Source organism: Mandrillus leucophaeus, unplaced genomic scaffold, assembly GCF_000951045.1.
Source record: "Mandrillus leucophaeus isolate KB7577 unplaced genomic scaffold, Mleu.le_1.0 Scaffold490, whole genome shotgun sequence".
In the NCBI taxonomy this organism is placed as follows: domain Eukaryota; kingdom Metazoa; phylum Chordata; class Mammalia; order Primates; family Cercopithecidae; genus Mandrillus; species Mandrillus leucophaeus.
Genome location: NW_012105254.1, coordinates 2,512,636 through 2,534,383, shown reverse-complemented (window position 1 = coordinate 2,534,383; position 21,748 = coordinate 2,512,636). Strand labels below are relative to the sequence as shown.

The 21,748-nt window shown below is 39.3% G+C and overlaps 2 protein-coding genes across 3 annotated transcripts in view; both read right to left on the bottom strand.

Moving 5' to 3' along the window:
• Positions 1-19,170, bottom strand: part of FIGF (c-fos induced growth factor (vascular endothelial growth factor D)) — a 40,010-nt gene extending 20,840 nt beyond the window's left edge. The window contains exon 1 of the mRNA XM_011995534.1: positions 18,452-19,170. Within this exon, the coding sequence (XP_011850924.1) occupies positions 18,452-18,541 (90 nt within the window). The 5' untranslated portion in view covers positions 18,542-19,170. The remainder of the gene's footprint in view (positions 1-18,451) is intronic.
• A 233-nt stretch (positions 19,171-19,403) lies between these two features.
• Positions 19,404-21,748, bottom strand: part of PIR (pirin (iron-binding nuclear protein)) — a 115,732-nt gene continuing 113,387 nt past the window's right edge. For both annotated transcript variants that reach the window (XM_011995536.1, XM_011995535.1), the window contains exon 10: positions 19,404-19,721. In XM_011995536.1, the coding sequence (XP_011850926.1) occupies positions 19,609-19,721 (113 nt within the window). In that variant the 3' untranslated portion in view covers positions 19,404-19,608. The remainder of the gene's footprint in view (positions 19,722-21,748) is intronic.

Genomic DNA, 21,748 nt, shown 5'->3' with positions numbered 1-21,748 from the left:
AACCTCACAAATGCAGAAGCCAAGCTTTTACCAATCTATCTATCTATCTAGATGTATGTCTGTATATAGCTTTTTTGTTTTTTTGAGACGGAGTCTAGTTTTGTTGCCCAGGCTGGAGTGCAGTGGTGCAATCTCGGCTCACTGCAAGCTCCACCTCCTGGGTTCGCGCCATTCTCCCAACTCAGCCTCCCGAATAGCTGGGACTACAGGCACCCGCCACCACACCCGGCTAATTTTGTTTTTGCATTTTTAGTAGAGACGTGGTTTCACCGTGTTAGCCAGGATTGTCTCAATCTCCTGACCTTGTGATCCACCCGCCTCGGCCTCCCACAGTGCTGGGATTACAGGCGTGAGCCACCACGCCCCGCCCCTAGTTTGTCATTTTAATTTTATGAATATTATTTCTTTCTTTATCTCTTTGAGGGTTCTAAATATATTTAAGTATTTCTTCAAATTATTTTAGATTTTTAACTTTATAGGTATGACATATCCTGATTATTCATTTTGTTGCTGTCATTCTTAGTAACAATTAACGTGATTTGGAATTTTGTTTAGTAGTTCCATTTTCTTTCAGAGATTCATTTTTCTTTCTCATTATTCTTTCCCCAACATTTAGAAGTTTTATGGTTGTACCCCGTGATTCCCTGGGTCCTGAATCCGAATCTTGTTGACTATTTATGATTCAGGGATCATCTCAGCTCAAGTCCTAGTTGCAAGGAAGTATCTGCTTCCTCCTTTGCCCTTAGTTAAGTAATTTCATAGAAGTCACAGCTCCAGGCAGCAATGAGCAGTAACTCTTCCTTCCTCTTTCGTGGATCTGATGTAGTGCACTCAAAGAGCCCATTTCCAGCTGAAGCTGAATTTTTGATGGTCCCTGTCTTCTAGCTCAGATCCATAAGTCCTGCAGCTTCAGTTTCATGGCTTTAGTGCCATTTCTGTAAATGATTGTCATCTGCAAATGTTTGCCATCATTCCATCAATTTTATATTCTATGGACTAAGAATGATCTGAAAACATGAATCCACAAGGTTATCGTACCTGGGAATCCAGATGTGAGTGTGTGTCTGTGAGTGCATGTTTTTAATAAAGGCGGGAGAATTATAAGCTGGGGGAAAGAGGCAACAGACAGGAAGAAAGAGAAAGCATATGCAGGAGAGCTAAGGCAGGACCTAGAGGGGTTGTTTTGACATAAGTGCCAGAGATAAGTGGACATAGTGTGACTAGATGAGAGGATCACCCTCAGAAACAAGAGGAAAATACAGAATGACATGGGTTTGTAGATGGCAGGACTGCCTGGGAAGCTCAGTGAACTCATACCTGTGGTTTTGTACTTTTCTGTAAAGTTTGGATCAAGGCAAAATTCTGGGAGTGAGAGAAGTGGGGAGCATGAGGATCATAGATCGGGTTTGTGAAATTGGCTTGCCACAGCTTCTTCATCTAAGAAATCTGGAGATGAAACTGAACAATTGCTAATGTCTCTGGCAGCTTTGAAATTCAACACTTCTCCATTAAGTTTCATTTTTCAATAGTCTCTCTTTTCCTGATTATTCATTCTCTTCTAGTTGGACAGTACTCCGTACACAATTCAGTCTTCAAAATAAAACTTTGGGACAATGCTGCTTCCACACGAAAATAATGAAACTAAGCAGCTTTTTGAAGATTTTAAAGTTGAAGCATATTGAAAGGATTTGTATTTATTGAGGCAAATTTCGCTCAATACTATCCAAAAATACAAGGCCAGGCATGGTGGCTTACACTGGTTATCCCAGCACTTTGGGAAGCCGAGGCAGGAGGATTACTTGAGCGCAAGAGTTCAAGACCAGACTGGAAACATGGTGAGACCCTGTCTCTACCAAAAATACAAAAATTAGCCAGACATGCTGGTGCATGCCTGTACTCCCAGCTACTCAGGAGACTGAGGTGGAAGGATCACCTGAGCCTGGGGAGGTCAAGCTTGCAGTGAGCCATGATCTCACCACTTGCACTCCAGCCTGGGCAACGGAGCGAGATCTTGGAAAAAAAAGAAAGAGAAAGAAAGAAATAAAAGAAAGAGAAGAAAGGAAGGAAGGAAGGAAGGAAGGAGAAGGAAAGGAAGGAAGGAAAAAGAAAGAAAGAAAAAGAAGAAAGAAAGAGAAAGAAAGAAAGAAAGAAAGAATGAAAGAAAGAAAGAAAGAAAAAGAGAGAAAGAAAGCAGACAGTTTTATTATAGTTCTTACAGGTTTCAATTCAATCTTAGAAATATTTTTAAACTATCCAACTGTGAGAACTCAGGAGAAAATATCAAATCTCTGGATTGAATTAAAGTAATTAAATGGTTCATGCAACTTGCCTCATCATAAAAAATGCAGTGTTTACTCAAGTACTCAGAGTTATTTAAGCTTACTTTCAACCCCAGCATTTAAAACCTAGTTTGAAATAACAGAAATTGCAGACAGTCATTTTGCTATTTTAAGTGGAAGTACTAACAATTAAACATAAGTAGAAACCTGGCAACTAATTCATCAAAGGCATACATTTTCAAAGGGTTCAAGAATGGTTGTTTGTTTCCAATCGGCTTTCTGCACTGGTTGATTTTTGTATAATGAACTTTAGGTTAACCACTTGAGTAAGACAAAAATAAAAATTAAAAAGTGTGATTATCCCAAATACATACTTAAACCATTGATTTCAGTGGTTTTAATTACTAAACCTTTGCCAATTGCTCCTAATTTCTTCCTATTTTCTGATGGAAGTGCTAATCAAAATTAAAATAATTAAAAGGCTTTCATCAAGAGAAAGGAAGTGAAGCAGGGTTACCAGATCTCTGCTTTTTATTACAGCGGCAGCTTTTTTATGGTAATTAATCCAAGACTACTAGCAATTTCACTCTTAAATAACAAATCATTCTCTAATTTCTTGGCTACCACAAGCCAGCTTCTAAATTGGGAGGCTTAAAGTCTTTTTAATAAGACTTCACCATCATTTGAATGTATGCTCCTTTCTGTGGTACAATTTCAAGGGTAGTTGTTTCTCCTTTTGTTAATTTCTAAGTTTACACAGCATTCTCCCCTGAGGAAGCATGAGCATCTTCATAGCTTCTTAAGTATTAATTTAGGTCATGTGTGACCAAGATGGCAGGCAAGATATTTGGAAAAGTATGGTGGTGGGGTTTTTAGGAGAAACTTAGAAGTGTCCCATGTTGTGAGGAAGTCAAAGACCTTCTGTACTCCTACTAATTTGAGCTCTCAATTTCCAGCCCAGCCCCTCTCCTTCACCAGAAAAAAATGTCCAGTCAAGTAACACATTCCAAGAGTGAAGAAAGGCATAATTTGGGGATATCAACGAGCCTCAGTGAAAAAACAAAACAAAACAAAACAGCAAGGGATTCACTTTGGTTGGGCGTAGAGCAGGTTTAGGAGTGGGGAATCTGGCAAAGAAGTTAGGAAGAGGGGCTGGTGAAATGAGATACCACTTCACACCCAGTAGAATGGCTATAAACAAAAAGACTGACAATAGCAAGTGTTGTAAGGGATATGGAGGAACAGGAACCCTCATACATGGCTGATGAAGCTGTAAAATTGTATTGTTGCTGTGGAAAAGAGTTCAGCAGTTCTCTAATAAGTTAAATTTATTATACACCAACTAATTCCACTCTTAAGTTTCTAGCCCCTAGAGACAGAAAATAGATTATTGGCTGCCTGAGGCTGGGAGTGAGAATGGAGGTTTCATTGTAAAGGGGCATAATGGACCTTATGTAGATGATAGCTATACAACTCAGTAAATTTCCTAATATTCTTGAATGAAAACAAGTGAAAGGTAAATTTTATAGTATGTAAATTCTATATCAATATAGTTCTATAAAATTTTTAAAAAGAGGAAGGACTGGAGGCGTGAAGACCGGGCTACTTTGACCCAATTTGGGAGGCAATGAAAAATGTTGCATAGTTGAACAATGGAATATTACTGGACATCCATTTTATCAACTTGTTCTTTGGTTGATTTCTTCTTGTTTTGACCTTAGTCCATGCTGTTTCCTTTGCCTGGAATGCCATTCACTCTTTGTCTAACTAAATCTTTCTCAGCTTACATGTTATCTACTCAGGAAAACCTCCTCCACAACTCCCACCCCTGCCTAGGTCTGATCTGTCACATGGATTTCTAGCCACCCCATCCTTGTCCTTCATAACACTACCAGTAACACTAATGAATTGTGTCATTTCTTGTTATCTGCTTGTCTTCCCCACTAGGTTGTAAAAGCCACTTGAGCAGTAATGGTATCTGTCTTATAGTAAGAGCTGAATAAATATTTATTAAATGTATGAATTTAATTTCAAGTAAAACAACTTGATTCACCAAAAGCTATAGAAAAAGTAACCTTGAGATTATTCATGTATTCAAACTACATCACTAAATCACTTGTCTTTTGAATATCTTCTTTCAGTTCTCATTCCAGGTCCAAAATAAATGCCACTTCTTCCATCAAGCATTTTATGAAGTCCCTAACTTAGACTATATTATTTATGAACACATTGTATTCCCTTCCTAGACTGAGATCTTTTTGAAGGTAGGATATGTGTCTGATTCCTCTTTTTAAAGTAATAAGCATGTAATATGTTTCTGATGAAGGAATTTATAAGTAATAAATACATGCATGTATCTGACAAATAGCAATTGGACCCAGGTTTGTGTGGTCTGTTGAATATTTTATATATAGTACTGCTTCTCAAAACTTAATGTGTATACCTGGGGATCTCGTTAAAATGCAGATTCTGATGCAGTGGGTTTGGGCCAAGACAGGAGGCTGCATTTCTTTTTCTTTTTTATTTCTTTTTCTTTCTTTCTTTTTTTTTTTTTTAGCTGAGTACAGGGAACTTTATTGGTGGTACATGACAAAGTGGGGCTCCCTAGGCCCTTCCCTCTTCAGGGGGTCTGCATGGAAATTGTGAGGAGGGGAGATTCTCATTGTGGTGGGGACTGAGTGTGGCAGGGATTCCCAAACAGCCGAGGGCCTCTCTCTTTCTCTCATGCTCTCACTGGAGCTGATGGTCCTGGGGTGTTACTCCTTGGAGGCCATGTGGACCATGAGGTCCACCACCCTGTTGCTGTAGCCAGATTCATTGTCATACCAGGAAATGAGTTTGACAAAGTGGTTTCTAACAAGTTCCCAGGCGCGGGTGATACTGTTGGTTGGCTGACTGCACTTTGAGAAGGGTTTAAAGCAGGGGTTCACATTGTTAATTTTAAAACTAGCAATCTATGAAGTGCATCAGGTCAACTTGAATAAAAACACTATGACAGCCAGGTTTGCCAGTTTGCAGAAACTATCTAACTCTTCTCTCTCACATCAATGTTTGTAAAATTAATGTGTTATAGTGGAAAATAACATGCAGATTAAACAAGAAAATTTTTATCTTGTTTTCAAGAATATAGCTGGCTATCTTTAAGAAAGATGATATATCCTAAATAGTTTTGCAAGTAATTCTCTTTTTTCTTTCTTGTAGTTGATGTCTAAATAATTTTGGACATCTTTTTATTATACCATATTTCTGTCTTATTCTTAAACCTGATAACACTTGATTTGCCTTCTATAACCTATTTATTTCAAGTGTTCATATTTGAATTTTTTTTTTTTTTTTTGAGACGGAGTCTTGCTCTGTCACCCAGGCTGGAGTGCAGTGGCTGGATCTCAGCTCACTGCAAGCTCCGCCTCCCGGGTTTACGCCATTCTCGTGCCTCAGCCTCTCGAGTAGCTGGGACTATAGGCGCCCGCCACCTCGCCCGGCTAGTTTTTTTGTATTTTTTAGTAGAGATGGGGTTTCACCGTGTTAGCCAAGATGGTCTCAATCTCCTGACCTCGTGATCCGCCCGTCTAGGCCTCCCAAAGTGCTGGGATCACAGGCTTGAGCCACCGCCCCGGCCCATATTTGAATTTCTTTGGGAAGAAAGTAAATCTGATGGCTCACTGATTTTTGAAAAGCCTGAATACAACTGGAAAGGCCACAGAGTTAGGAGAACTGACTAGCTAAAGTGCTACAGTATGCATCTGGCATTACAGGAGGGAAAAGTAAAATTATTCTTTACCTGAAAGTGACTTCTTACAGCACTCTTTCCAAATTCAGCAGCAGTTCTATCAGTAGTGCCATTGAACCTGAGTATATTTACTATTTCTTTCAACATTAAAAATAAACATAGTGTTGCTCTTTTTCTTAAAGCATCAGTGAAATTATGGAAAATCACTTAAAACCTGGATACATCCTCACAGTAGAGTTTATTATGAAAGCATGTAGTATGTATCTAAAGCCCTAACACATGGGATGAACGTTTTACTGCTCCCCAGATCTGTGTTGAACGAAAACATTGTGTATTGGAAAGGAGAATTCAACAATTAATTGTTGAAACTGTGAGATTAATGTTTTAAAAGCTTTACACCTGTTTACGATTTGGGGACAAAAAGGCAGGCTTCATTTTTCATGTTTGATGAAAACTGGCTTAAGATATTTGTAAATAGAATCAAGAGCAAAACTGCACAAACTTGCACATTGGAAAGTGCAACAAGTTCCCGTGATTGCAGTAAAAATATGTACTCTTCTAAAAAAAAAAAATGAGAATTGAAGACTTAGCCAGTCAGATGAGTTTTTTCATGAACCCATTGTGGAAATTATTGGATTAACTGAGCCAAAGTGATTATGCATTCTTCATCTATTTAGTTAGCACTTTATATCGTTATATACAGTTTACAATACATGTATAACTTGTAGCTATAAGCATCTTGTGTCATTAAAGCTCTCTCTCACATTAAAGCTCTCTCTCACACACACACACACAAATAAAGCAGGGGTTCAAAATGTTGGCTTCTTCTTGAATCTACCTGGGAATAAGCCTCAAAGAAATACTGACGCTCGAATCCTAATCTCAGAGATTCTCATTTTTTGGGTCTGGGCTGCAGCTTTGCCATCAGGATTTTTTTTAAAAAACTTCCCAGGTGTTAGCCTTAGAGGAAGATGGGTGAGGGTTATATAGGAACTCTCTATACTGTCTCTCTACTACTAATTTAGGGCATGAGAAATGCTGATTTTAAGTTACAAGACCCACGTTAACTCCTGAACTTCATGCAAGTCCACTAGTCTTCAAATGGTCGATGCATGCTCAGAAATAGTCTGAGTCTTTAAATCTATTTGATGTATACCTTGGGTTCAAAATATTTGTGTGAGTATCTTGCTGACCTGGATTTGCAAATCCTTTTCCTATCTCAAGATACCTGACCGTTTGCAGGTCAGTTCCCAACCTGTATGACTTTTTCAAGGTTTCAAGGTTGAAGATCAACAATATCGCTTTCCAGGCTAAATAGCACAATGAAGTTGGCTGCTTTATATGATGCCATCCTAAATGACAGACTAAATTGCCTCTCAAATTCCCAAAAAGCAAGAACAACCGAGTTTTCAAAATAAAATTAAATAGGTACTGCTTTAACCTACTGAATTCAACAAAAAAGTATAAATTATAATCCTTTCAAAAGGCAATCCTACAAGGTATTTGAAAGAAGATATAAATGAGAATATAAACATACATGCCAAGTGGAAGAGGCTTTGGTTTGGGAGTACATAGCCAGTTCCAATGCTGGTTTTGAGCTATAAGGCCATCGACAAAGAAGGTTTAAGGGGGAACCCTGGCTACTTTTCTCAAAGAGCTGCAAAAAGCTTTTCTTGAGCCATTCCAATCCCATGCTATTAACAATCCTCTTGTTCTATATATATGGAAAAGGAGGCCAGCCTTGCTAAATTCATCCCTGGAACTCTTGAGAGCCGTGGATCTGAGACTATCCTTCCAAGGCTTTGAAAAGTTGTTGGTGCTATTTTCTTTGTCAAATTGTGTTGGCAATATGCCTTCAGGAAGCTTGGTGATAAAAGGGTGTGATGAATAGAATTTGTATGTTTAGAATACCCAGAAGCTTTAGGGTGAGTTATGGAAGGGACACATTTCACACAACTTTCCCTAGATTTGCTTACAGATTTACAAGTGTTCCCTGGGGGCGTGGTTCTCTTCTTACTCCCCCTGGAGTTCAGGGACACTGCAGTCAGCAATTTCCCTTTGCAGTGGGTTTGGGGAGGTGGATTCGGTTGCAATACAAATAGTTCCATGTTCCCTCTACCTCTTAGCGGCTTCTTCTGTTTCACTGGAAGAGCATTTTGCATTTCCTGTTTAACCTGATGGTTCAGGCTAAACCAAAACCACCAAATTTTTCCTGGTTTGGGGTCCAAGTAGCAAAGTCTCACTCCACTCCCAGCCTTCCTCAGCAGATGTTCTCCCTCCCCCACCTGTCGAGGTATCTTCCCAGATCAAGTTAGATTTGTGAGTCTGAGCTGAAGTTTTGTAACTTTGCCTCCCATAGCTCTCAGTTGGAATTAACACTCCCCAAGATGAAGCTTTGCCTAATATAGTAAACCACTCTGTCATCTGGAGAAACAGCTTACTGGAAAGAAGAAAGCATAGATTTGAATTGTTCAAAACTGGCTTTGAATGGTATAACACCCTGGAAAATGTGTTTGCAGTTTCTTATAAACATATGCTCACCATACGACCCAACAGTCCTACTTCTGGGGATTTTACCCTTGATAAATGAAGCCTTATGTTCACATAAATACATGTACATGAATGTTTGTAGTAGCTTTATTCACAATAGCCAAAAAACTAGAAACAATTTATGTGTCATTCAATGGGTGAATGGTTCAGCAATCAATAGAATACTACTCAGCAATAAAAAGGAATGAACTACTGGGACAGTGGCAGAATCTCAAAGGCAGTATGAATGAAAGAAGCCGATCTGAAACTGTTACATAGTATATGATTCCATTTATATGACATTCCCAAAAAACCAGAATGACAGTGAACCAAATATACAAAACGACAGTGAAGGACAACAGATCAGTGATTGCCAGAGGTTGGGAGGCTGGGAGGAGGGTCTGACTATAAAAGGATAATGTAAGTGAATTTTTGGGGGGTGATGGAATAGTTTTGTATCCTAATTACAAAACTATTGTGGTTATATAAATCTATACATGTGTTAGAATTCATAGAACTACATACCAAAAGGGAAAAAATCCATTTTACTCTATAAGTTAAAAAAAATAAGCTGTCTTTGAATCTAGGCACTACTCTTTTTTTTTTTTTTTTTTTTAGCTATTTGACTGAGGATATGGTATTTGACTTCCTTAAGGCTTGATTTCCTCATTTATAAAGTGGCATTGTTAATAATAGTCATCTCATAAAGCTGATGAAGAGATTATATGAGGCCATATGTAGGAAAGGGTCAGGTGTACGGTGGGCACACAATAAATGTTGCATTCCTTTCTTTCTTTCCTCTTTCCTTTCTTTCCACACATAGGTGTGTCCTATGTGTTGGGGTTTAGAAGTCTGTGTTTTAGGGGCCCTGATATTCCTTAGGAGCCAGAGTGGTGAGCTTGAAAAGAGCAAGACACAGCAACTCCAATCATAGTAAATAGACATTAAAATTTTTTTAAAAGACAACTTTCCCAGGGTAAATCAAAGACAAACTTTTTTTCTCCACCTTGCTTCCATCTCCTTTTAAAAATGGTTCTAGGAGGTGTTTTCAGATAGAAGATGAATTTTAAGGTATCTGCTCAGGCTTTTCATGTCTTTAGAAGTGTGTAAAAAAAAAAACAACCAACATTTTACATTTTGGTGTTTTGTTATTAGGGTCTGACTTTACCTAGAACAGATGACACCTGAGGGTATAGGGTGTACTAACTAGGGCAGGGAGAACGCGCACTTGCTAATAATTATTGCTGTAGCTATGGCTGCTGTGGCTTCTCAGATGGAACCTACCAAGGGTCTGATCTTGCTTCTCTGAAATCCAGAAACCTGGTCATTTAAGGTTGGGGTGGGCTCGTCTTTCATTTCAGAGGCCTCATGCTACCATTGGTGGTTCCGTGGCTCTTTCCTTTATGCAATTCTATATTTAAATGAATATATATGAAATCCAGGTTGTTTAATTAAACTTAGACTGAGGAAAGGAACTACAAATGCAGGAAAAGAGTGTGTGTGTGAATGTGTGTGTGCGTGTGCATTTGTGTGAGTGTGTGTGCATGGCAGTCTGGGTTTTTTTTTGTTTTTTTTTTTTTTTGAGACGGAGTCTCGCTCTGTCACCCAGGCTGGGGTGCAGTGGCTGGATCTCAGCTCACTGCAAGCTCCACCTCCTGGGTTCAAGCCATTCTCCTGCCTCAGCCTCCTGAGTAGCTGGGACTACAGGTGCCCGCCACCTCGCCCGGCTAGTTTTTTGTATTTTTTAGTAGAGACGGGGTTTCACCGTGTTAGCCAGGATGGTCTTGATCTCCTGACCTCGTGATCCGCCCATCTTGGCCTCCCAAAGCCGTCTGGGTTTTTTAAGGACATACTAGGGGGCTAAATGCCTGGGACCTCCACTTCCTCCAATTTGATGAAGACTGCTTGTGGTTTTCTCCCAGCCAGATCATCTAGCACTGGGAGAGATGGCCATGTCCTGCCTTTCTGTGTTTGAAATCTGTGCTCCACTCAAATGCCTCTGTTCTCACTTGACATAACCGTGCTTAGGATATGTGGGGGCAGATGGGTGTGGGATGGACTTGAATGGCAAGACAACCCCTGACCCTCTAGAAGTATGCTCTGAACAACCCCAAGGGGTTCCTGAGGTCTGTTACAGTCTCTCTATCACTGATCTCCAAGATCAAGGGCCCAATGTGCCACCCAAAGCCTTTATGGTGATTAGGCTATTGTTAAAAACAATTTCATTTCCACTCCTAACTCTCTGAGGGAGGGATATATTTCCCAGCCCTATTGACCAATGAGACATTACAAGACATGATGCAAGGAGAGGCTTGAAACTCACCTATGATTGCACGTTTTTCTATTTCCACCATCACTGCAAGCACATGCTTCTGCTAGCCCACTGATCAAAGAAGGATGAGAGACATGTGGGGCTGACCTGCACCCAACCTATGCCTTGAGCCTTAATCCTCTGACTCCCAGCTGACTCAGAGACATAAGTGAAAATAAGGTAGTGATGTTTTAAGCCACTGAAATTTGGACTGTTGTGTTACACGGCATTATTGTGGCAATGGTTAACTGCTACAGCCCTATTCCTGCCAAAGTATAGCATAATCCATTGGATGGGAAAAGGATCCTTATGCAAAACTTTATTGTCCCTTCTACAAAGCAGCCTTGCTATGCCAGTGGCAGACAGCCCAGCATACCCTCTTTCACGCTTCTTCACTAAGGATCTAGTGTCCCACATCAACATCCACTGATCTCCTCTTCCTCTTCCTTATCAACATCCTCTGCACTCTCTAAGATGCCCAATCATCCCTAGTCTTGCTGTGACAATGTACTTGTAAATGAAGCACACCATTGCAAAGTTGTTTTCACTTTTTCATTCCACTCTATTCTTTTTGTGCAGTTTCTTATTTAGGGTGTTTTTTTTAGCATAGTCATTCAATCAAAATTACACTCTTTCTAACACTCTCCATAATGGAACAGTAAGCAACAGCAAGAATTTGCCACAGGGACATTCAACACATTCAACATTTTCTCTTTCCAGAAGCAATGTTAGCCAAACCTAGATTTCGGGAAAACGATACTTATCTCCAATATGTGAGTGTTATAGTTACTTAGGAATACTCAGTGAATGACAAAAAGAGAATCAGCATAAGAATTTACATTACCAAAGTTTCAGGCATAAAATTATCCTTCCCACTGGCCAAATTGAACTCCCTGACTGTTAGTAAGACATGCAAATACTTAAGACATCTTTATTTTATAAAAACATCATTTTCACTCATATGCCTGGCACATGGTAGACATTCCACAAATATTTACTGAGATGAATATGTGTCTTTCTTTTTCCCAGGGAGAAGATGCCTCCTGAGAAATAAATCTATCTTCCTTCAGCACACTTTACCCCATTGACCAGCCATGGTTTTTTCCCATCTTCACTGAAGTTGTTCTGAATGTGGTAATGTGATTTTCTAAGCAATGTATATGTTCTTCCATGCATTAAAGGAGGCGTGACAGAAATCAGTGAAGTTTTTCTTTTTATTCTATCGCCTCCTACTCCTCCCAAGTTGTCTCAATACAATTCATTTTCCAGCACTGCTGTAAAATTGGGAATGTTTTTGACATTCTACAGTCAAAGGTGTGTTCAGAAGCACTTAGAAGTTACCAATGTGAAGAACTCACTATGTGTCACAGTCATTAATACTGTTTGTCAAATATTTCCATCTTGCTGCCTTTTGAGCGCATGGTGGGATTACACTTCCTGGCCCTTTGTGGCTAGATGAAGCAGTGGGTCAAGGGGCTGCAACTAGAAGTAATATGTGTCACTTCCGGGTCAGAGAATTTAAGTGCCAGGGTGGGGCTCTCTGGGGCTCTCCCTTCCTCTGTCATAGTGATTCCTAACATTCAAGATCAGATACTCAGTCAGCTTCATCCCCATGTGGAGTTGACCCCGGATGAACCAGGCTGGTCATGTGGTATAAGCAATAAATAAGTCTCTGTTGTTTATGAACCACCAAGATTTTGGGGGTGTTTGTTTTCACAGCATATCCTGGCCTAGCCTGATAAAGTATCTGACCAGAGTATTTTGCCATAATTTACCATGACTTTACAAACCACCTAGCATAAAATGAAAGCATAGGTAGCATTTCTAAGGATCTCAGGGATGAAGGAAAACATCAAGATGTTGAAGTTTTGTCCAGACCCCTGTACAGATGCTGCTTTGCTCATCTCTCTTTGTGTTACCAACAGGCTGGAATAATGGGCTCAGATGACTTCCTTCTATACCTGTGGCTCCTAAAAGGGAACGCCTTATAGGATGGCTTGTGCCTGGAAGGACACTGGAGGAGTCTTTGATACATCCACAGAAATCCTATCCTGTGCCCATAGGAAAATAGCACAGGGTGAATATACTGCCTTAAAAATGCTTTAGAATTTTTTTTTTAAATCATGAAGTCAGACCAGCCATCATAAGAGTAGATGTTGGAGATGATTTAATGCAGTAGTTCATATCCTGATCCTGGACATCTAAAAATCCTGAGGTCTAGTCCATCAATCAGTCAACAAATACTGTTTTTAGTATCTACTCTATTACAGGCTTTTCACTGGTGATTGGGATGCTGCAGTAAACAAGACAATTAAGAGCTCCTTTTCTCAAAAAGCTTGTATTCTAGTAGACGGCGACAAAGCAATAAATGTATACACAGGCAAATAAAACATGTCAGGTATGGATGTGTACCATGATGGAGATAAAATAGTGTAATGATTTATATATAACACACTTGCCAAACTATGACCCATGGGCCAAATCCAATCTGCAGCCTGTTTTTGTATGGCCTGTTAGCTAAGAACAATTTTTTACATTTTCCAATGGTTGAAACAAATTTTTTTTAAAAAAATTTGATGATGCAGGAAAATTACATAAAATTCAATTTTTAGTGTCCATAAAGTTTGATGGGAGCACAGTCACACCTTACATGATCTTCCCTGGCTACTTCTCCAACCTCAACAACTGCACTTCTGGCCTCCATTCACCCCACCTCCAGCTACACCAGCTCCCTGGCTAATACCCAGACATCAAAGCCAACTTGCTGTGCCAACCATGGCCACTGCATTGATGGTTGCTTCTGTCTCTCTTATCTCCTTCAGGACTCTGCAGAGACGTAACTGAATCAGAAAGGTCTCCTCTGATTTACTCAGTACTGTATCCGCTCCCCCTACTTGATTTTCTTCATAGCATTTATCACACCTGACATGTTACAGATTTGCATATTGTCTGCCTCTACCCACCATACTTGGAATGCAAATTCCAAGAGAATTGAAACATTGTCTTATTTCCTCCTGCATTCCCAGCCCCTAGACTTATTTCCTGCTTCATTCTCAGCCACTAGATCAGTGCCTAGATATACAGGTGCCCAACAAATACCTGTTGAAAAAAATAAATGAATGAATTGTCAAATATTGGAAAGCTCTAATGACAGACAAGGGAGATTGTTTATGAACTAAGACATCACAACCAACTAAGGCTTCATGATGCAGTAGCAGGGGGCCTCAGGGTGTCTTTGCTGTATAATGCCCTAGTGTCTTGGTAGGGACTGCAAGAACTAGTGGCAAGGAAGACAGAAAAGTGAACCTACCACCAGAAAAGCAAGGGAAGAAGAAATGCTTCCATCTCATCTTTGTCTCATCTCAGTCACATTCCCAATTATATACAGTTTCCACTGTCTCTGTTCATCCTAAGTTGTAGAAAAAAGTTGAGCCTAGAAATGTGCTCAGAAACAATTTTACTGTCATTTCTGTGCCTATTTCTGTAGCACCTCTATTCATTTGTGGTAATAATAAATGTATCTGGGAGTCCCAGATCTTATTACCTCAAGTTCTACATGGAATCCTGTGTGTGTGCAAATACCATATTCTCATTCCAGAAATTGTCTTTGGGATTTATAGTAAAGGTTTATCCACAGGTCTAAAACAGGATTTTTATGTTAAGAAATAAGTCATACAAGGAAATACTATATTGAAGATGTAAGATATCGAGGGTTCTATTGTATCCTGGGTACCAATAACATGCTATAGTGATATAAGTTTCAGTCACCAGTTATAAGTGAGTAACTGGATTAAAACAGATGTGTATAGAAGCATATAATTCAACACATTTAACTACAAGGTCATAAATAAAGAAGAAATTAATGGAAAGTATTTCAGATGTCTTTTGTGCCAAGGACTGTGCCTGACAGAAAAGTGGACAAGAGTTTGCTGGGCCATTTGACCAACATCAAAGTCAATGGACTTCCCTGTACATGACTTTGGAACTGGAAATAGGGCAGGGAGTAGGAGTGGGACTGCTTCCTGGAATTCAAGATGGAAAATACACCTCAGTCCTTGGTTATTCAATTCACTGTAGAGACGATTTCAGGAGAAGGCAAGCGACACAAAGGTAAAGAAATCTTGTGAGCCATGTGGCTTCTCATGAAAGTTAGAAGTATCCCACGTTCCTGTGGATCTTGGACTGATTCTAGTCTTACACAGAATGTGAATGACTCCATCACCCACCAATATTCTTCTACCAGTGTAATTAAGAAAGCGGGTGGATAAAAAAAAGGTAGTATACAGGGAAGATAAAGCAAAAAGAAACAAATTCTGTCAGAAAAAAGTTGTGAAAGCCTACCATGGCCTGGTATTCCTTTGTTGCAATAGTGACACGTCTTCATGACTCACAAAATTTCTGTGGACAAGAACTGTTTATTAAATAAACCAGAAATAGTGCTGGCCAGAAGACCAATGTGAATGACAGGAGAGTGAGGATGTAGATACTTATTTACCAAATGTCCAGAGTGTCTACCACATTGCACTTAGGGCTGTCACATACAGATGTGTCTATATGCATGGAGCACCCTAGAGCTGTGCAGTGCACATCGTGTACAACTGTATATGACTGTCTGAGCTGTATTTAAAAAACTGGAGAAAATAGAAACAGAAATAAATACCACATCTAGGCCATAATCTGATTATATTAATGAACCATGCATAGGTACTGGGTTAACCTTATTTCTAGAGGAAAACGTGTTCTTCTTAGACTGAGAAACTTAACAGCTAAACAGTATACACAGTAGATTTGAAATCTTAAGTTGAGATTTTCAAACAGATTTGTCTCAATTCACATGTTCCAGGCACTGCTGACTCCAAACAGCTATCCTTGCAAGCACAAGTGGCAAGACTAATGAAATTAGGAGGCCTTACACCCAAATGGCAGTAAGCACAATTGTCCAGAGTACTAGTAGCTATTTCATGATTGCTACAGGAAAAAAACAATTCTTCACAGACACCTAGAACTATCATAGAGGCAATGCTACTCTTAAGCTGGAGAAGTGGGCAATGTTCAAAGCTAGAAAGTGAAAATTGGACTAGGGGTGGCTGGAGGACAACCTAGGGGCAAAATGGGCATCACCATCCATTCTGGAAAAGAGGTGGTTAGAAGAGGAGAGGGTGAGGAGAAAGAAATACACATGGACCAAGTACTGAGGAAGAACATGGAAATTCCTTATAATAAATAAAACATTTTATTTCAAAAAGTAAAAACAAAAAAAACTCAAATACCACCATCCTAAACCATTACCATCATGAATATGTTTTCACACTACATTTTAATTTTAACAAGAAGAACTTTAATGTTTAGAAACATTGTTTCCTCTTAGATTTTCTTTTCTTAAAAGTTGGGGAAAAAGAAAACTATGACCAATATTATACATCTCACTATCGCTTACCACTCTGTCACATCTATGCCAAAATTTCTGTTTAACTATAGGCAATCCTTTCCTTCATATCAGAAATAATTTAATTGGGCGAGGGGTTGGGTGGATATAAGTTCAGTATATGTAGCTTCACTTTTTAAAGGAAATTCTGATATATTCTGAAAAAAAATGCCAATCGTATTAGTAAGTATAGAATGAAAAAAATTGCTAATCATATTAGTAAGTATATAATGCTGCATCCTCCACGCGTAACGACTTGTTTTCTGTCACATGCAAATTCAGCTGCTTTCCTTCGTTGCTCCATTCAACAAATTTATATATTAACAGTACATTCAAAGCATTTAAAACTTCGCAGTGCCGGCCGGGCGCGATGGCTCACGCCTATAATCCTAGCACTTTGGGAGGCCAAGGCAGGCAGATCATGAGGTCAGGAAATCGAGACCATCCTGGCTAACACAGTGAAACCCCGTCTCTACTAAAAATACAAAAAATTAGCCGGGCGTGGTGGCACGCACCTGTAATCCCAGCTACTCGAGAGGCTGAGGCAGGAGAATCGCTTGAACCCGGGAGGCGGAGGTTGCAGTGAGCCAAGATTGCATCACTGCACTCCAGCCTGGGGGACAGAGTGAGACTCCGTCTTAAATAAATAAATAAATAAATAAATAAAACTTCACAGTGCCCAGGAGACCTGAGACATTCTTGGTGCTTGCACTCTTTAAAAGAGCTGAGAAACCTAAAGAATATGACTTACGTCCAACAATTCAGAGTCTCCTTTGCTATACCATCAGCTAAAGTAATGTTTTACAAGGGAAATGGAAATATTTTAAAACTCGAGGAGCCCAGCACATCTAAAGGATTTCCGTTTTATGAACTTACGACAAAGCTGGACAGTCTGAAAAGTCTTACTTGCTCCAAACAAGTCAGACAGTTTTCTCCTGTTACCTATGCTTACATTCACACTCCCATTGACCCACAGTCTGGCCTTGAGATCCAATATCAAGGCTGGTGGCAGTACAATGGAGCTGAACACTGTGAGTTCTCCCGTGTACATTTGGAATTTGAAAAGTTAGAAAAGTGCTGGCTACCAAACAAGGTGACTTCCTACTCACCTCCAGCTCAGTGTTCAACATTTTTTAATCTTAACCCCCACCTTCGCCAGGCCACCAACACCAGCCAGGAGCCTTTTAAGACATTTTTCCCCTACGACATTTGAATGCATACCGTATTTTAAAATACATACCATATGTACTCTATGTACGTCTGTGTGTGATGTATCAAAAGAGTAAAACTTTTTCAGCCCTCCACGAACCAATTTCCCCTGCTGGGGGCGATATCACCCCTGTTGAAAATGCATGTCCTAAACAACAGCTACAAAAACTCAAACTCACATTTAATTGTCTTTTCAAGGCCAGAAGTTCCTAAATCAGTAATGATTTAGCACCACTTCAGTCAAAACAATTACATCCGAATCATTTTCAAAATAGAAGCTTAAAATATATACAATCTAGGAAATGCATAAAATTGGGCTAAATATTGTTCCAGCAGTCAGTAACGTTCTGGTTAATTTTTTGCATTACTCTCCATTCGTTAAGCTCTATTTGATGCTTGCTCATAGAACCAAAGATTTGATTAGTGTTGAATTTTAAACCCTTCACGAAGCAAAAAAACCAAACACTCTCTGAGAACACATTTTTCTGAATGGCGGCAATTGGTAATTTGCAAAAGCAGATAGAAAATGTCCATAGAAAGCACTGCAATTTTCAATTTACCAAACAAATAGACTAACCTCTGCTGCTCACAAAGACCTGAAACTAAATGGCCCACAAAGTTATCAGTCATAAAAACAAATCAATGTTTCATTAAAAAACCACTGTGCCATCTGCACATGCAACCAAGGAGAAACTTCTCCATCCGAAAAGATTCCGGACTGCTCATGTTCTACCATAACTTCAAAAAACAACCAACCCCACCCCAGCATTTTCAAATACTCATGGCCAGAAGTTTAATAAGACTAAGGAACAGAACAGTCACTAACAAATGCAGGATATATCCTGTCCAGTCCACTACTAGGATGATTCTGCATTTTTATATTGTTTCAAACATAGTGAGGGCAAAGAAAGTCCTCCGTATGAGCCAATAAAAAGAACTTCATCATATTAAAAATTGAGCTCACCTACCTTCACTGGTCCATGTTCGTTACTGGAGCCCTGCACCAGCTGGACGTACAACATCATGAAAATATTCACCACTACCCACTCTCTGTACATTTTGAATATTTCAATATCCACTGACTACTAAGCAGTTGACATCAGGCAGCTAGAGAAAATTGTTTCAAAAGGCATTCTCCAGAAGGAAAGTTTGAAACCTCAAAACTTCACATAGAAAACCAAATAATCAGTTCTGATCAAAATCCAACGAAATTATTTCAATTAGGCAAGGTACGCTTTTTTCGTACAATCTTAGGGGTGGGGAGAGAGAGATGAAAAAAATTAAAATGTTCTCATGCTCCAAAAATAATCAGAAGGTGGACATGTCTTCTACCTGAAATCAGAAAGCACTGTAAATTTATTTCATGTCCAGCAAATTAAAAAAATCTCTCCACCGTATGCCGCAGGTTCCAGTTGCTTTGTAAGGAGGTGGTGTGGCCACCAATGCTTACAGCTACAGAAAACTGGAACCCAACTCTGGATTGAAACTTTTTTGCACAACCTTCATGGAAGCTTGCAGAAGCATGTGTCTTAAATCTGACACAGATTTTGGCAGAAAATGCAGAGAAGTCTTGGCTGTAATCCTGTTGCGTCCCTACCAATAGCAGGGCAGTTTTAAGAACTGACTCAAATGTTCAGGGCTGCCGTTATTGTAAAGCAGATAACCTGTAATATGAAACCCCAGCACAAAGCTTTGACCTTTGTATCTCAGTAGGATTGCTTAAGAAGGGACCTCAGATGCTCATCCATCTGCTGCCAATGACACACAGAAAGCAATCAAATATGATTTGGAAAACCTGCACATGCACAAAAATAATAAAAACATCCATCCATACATGCAAAAAAAAAAAGGCAAACATACACAAAATGACTTTTTAAACAGAAGCTTAGTAACTTAGGTATTTCAAATGAAAAACACTGATTTTTAAAGAAACAATGATTAGGTTTATTTGCATGTGCCAGGAAATATACTACATTTCTTGTTACAAAAACCATGTTATCACTTTAGTGTGGAATTCTTTAGAAGCACCGGCTAAATAAGCTTTAGAAATGGAATGCCTTCAACGGCTCAGTCTCATAAATGGCAAAATTCTAGGACACATCGAGACCTGCTCTTCTGCTTTCCACTAGTTCCCAATCTTTGATTTCCAGGTTTTGGCCCTTTCAAACCCATTTTTCGCGTTTCTGAAATCAAGAATGGCTTGAGAAATCTCTTCATTGGTGTTCATCACAAATGGACCTAGGGCAGAAAGAGACATTCAGAAAGTTCTGGGTGGCACTATTTTCCTCTACCACTAGAAATGGTATGTATTTCTGTGGTTCTTAATTTAAAACAAAATCCAAGCACATCTGAAGAGTAAAAGTTTATTTCACAGTGTTCAGTCCCCAAGGACTATAAAATGAGTTTCTTGACTAGGTTTGTGTATGATTATTGATTATAAAGACAAAACTTCAGATAAATGCAATGGCATCTCACCCATTCAGTAGAGGTTTCTCACCAGCAATGGTGATCTGTTTTATTAAAAAGAGTCTTGGATTTGGTTCTATCACAACCATTTTTGTAGTTATTTTTATAACATTAGCTGATGTCAAGAATTGAACCCATGTGATACAAAGAACTGACAAATCTTATCATAGCTTTGGTGTCTAAGCAGCATATAAGGCTGTATACTTATTTGAGGATTCTAAGTCATTTTTTGAAAATTGGCAGCACCTATTGACAATAAACAGAAGATTATAAAAATTTCTAGTCAAAAAGCATCATCTTTAAAAAGTTTTCTAGGGTTGGCAAATGTTTGCTAGGAAGGGCTAGATAGTACGTATTTTAGATTTTGTGGGTCAAACAGTGTCTGTCTCAACTACTCAACTCTTTCATCAAAGTGCAAAAGCAGCCAGAGGTAATGCAAAAGTGAATAGGTATGGCTGTGTCCCAATAAAACTTCATTTACAAAAACATGCAGTGGGCAGATGTAGCCCATGGACCATAGTTTGCTGACCCTTTTGTCTAATTGCTGGGTCTGAACTCAGATTTCGCTAAAAATGTACAAGAAGTCCTCCCCTAACCTACCAGGAGGCAATGTGTGTTTCTTCCCTTTTCTTCATATATTGTATGGGTAGAGAGGCACTGGACTGTCTCACTCCCATGATCTGCTAGATGAACAAGGCCAGCTTTTCTATGGCATTGACAGTGTCTTTAGAGCCGTTGACAGACTTGTTCACTCAGTACATGTCCTCGTCCAGTCTGCAGAAGTTCCTGACATTCCTTTTATGGAACTGCCTGCTCTAAGGGGCTTTCTCTGGGAGATTCGGATTAATACATAACTGTATTGCTTAGAGAAAATAACACATTCAAACTTCTTAACCACTGTTATATCAACATGGATTTGGTGATCACTATAATTTAAATCTTGAGAAGGAAGACACAGGATAATATGTCTTGATGATGCTGAAATCTTTGGAGAGGATGTGGGGAATAGAATACAAGTAGGAAGAAAAAACCCAGGCATCTAAATTCATTCATTCATTACCTATCTATTAAGTATTTATTGAATGCCCATTAAATGACAGACATTGTGCTAGAAGCTAGAGACATAAAGATGAAAGACAAATAAATGACAGACTCCCTCTCCTCAAGGACTCAAATCTATCACACAGATATGAAAAGAAATCATTACAAAACTGTGTGAAATATGGAAGGATAAAAGTGTAAAAACTATAAAATCAGCACAGAAAGGGGGAGGAGGAGAAATCCAGGAAAGGATTCGCAGAGGGAATGAGGTTTGAGCAGTCACACAAGGAGGAAAGGTATGTTCAAGATTAGTGTGCTGGAGGAATACTGGAGGGGATAGGGGTACAGTGGTGGAGGGAGGGATCAAAGGGGGAAAAATGGCGATCTGAAATATAGGAAGAAACCGGACCCTTCTGGGCTTTGGATGCAATCTACAGGAAGAAGTTTGGACCTACTTTTGCAGGTGATTATGAATCACTGTAAGGTTAAGTAGGGAGTAATATAATGATTTATAATTTTTAAGGAAAACTTTGGCATCAGGTGTCTAACTTGGGAGGCTGAGTCAATGGTGGAATTGTTAAGGGTATTTGAGATACAGGACACAGGAGGCTTTGGATGGAGCAAGGTGTTTGGTTCTGGATATTTTTTGTTTTTCTTTTCTTTTTTCTTTCTTTCTTTTTTTTTATTGAGACTGAGTCTTGCTCTGTCGCCCAGGCTGGAGTGCAGGGGTGCGATCTTGGTTCACTGCAACCTCCACC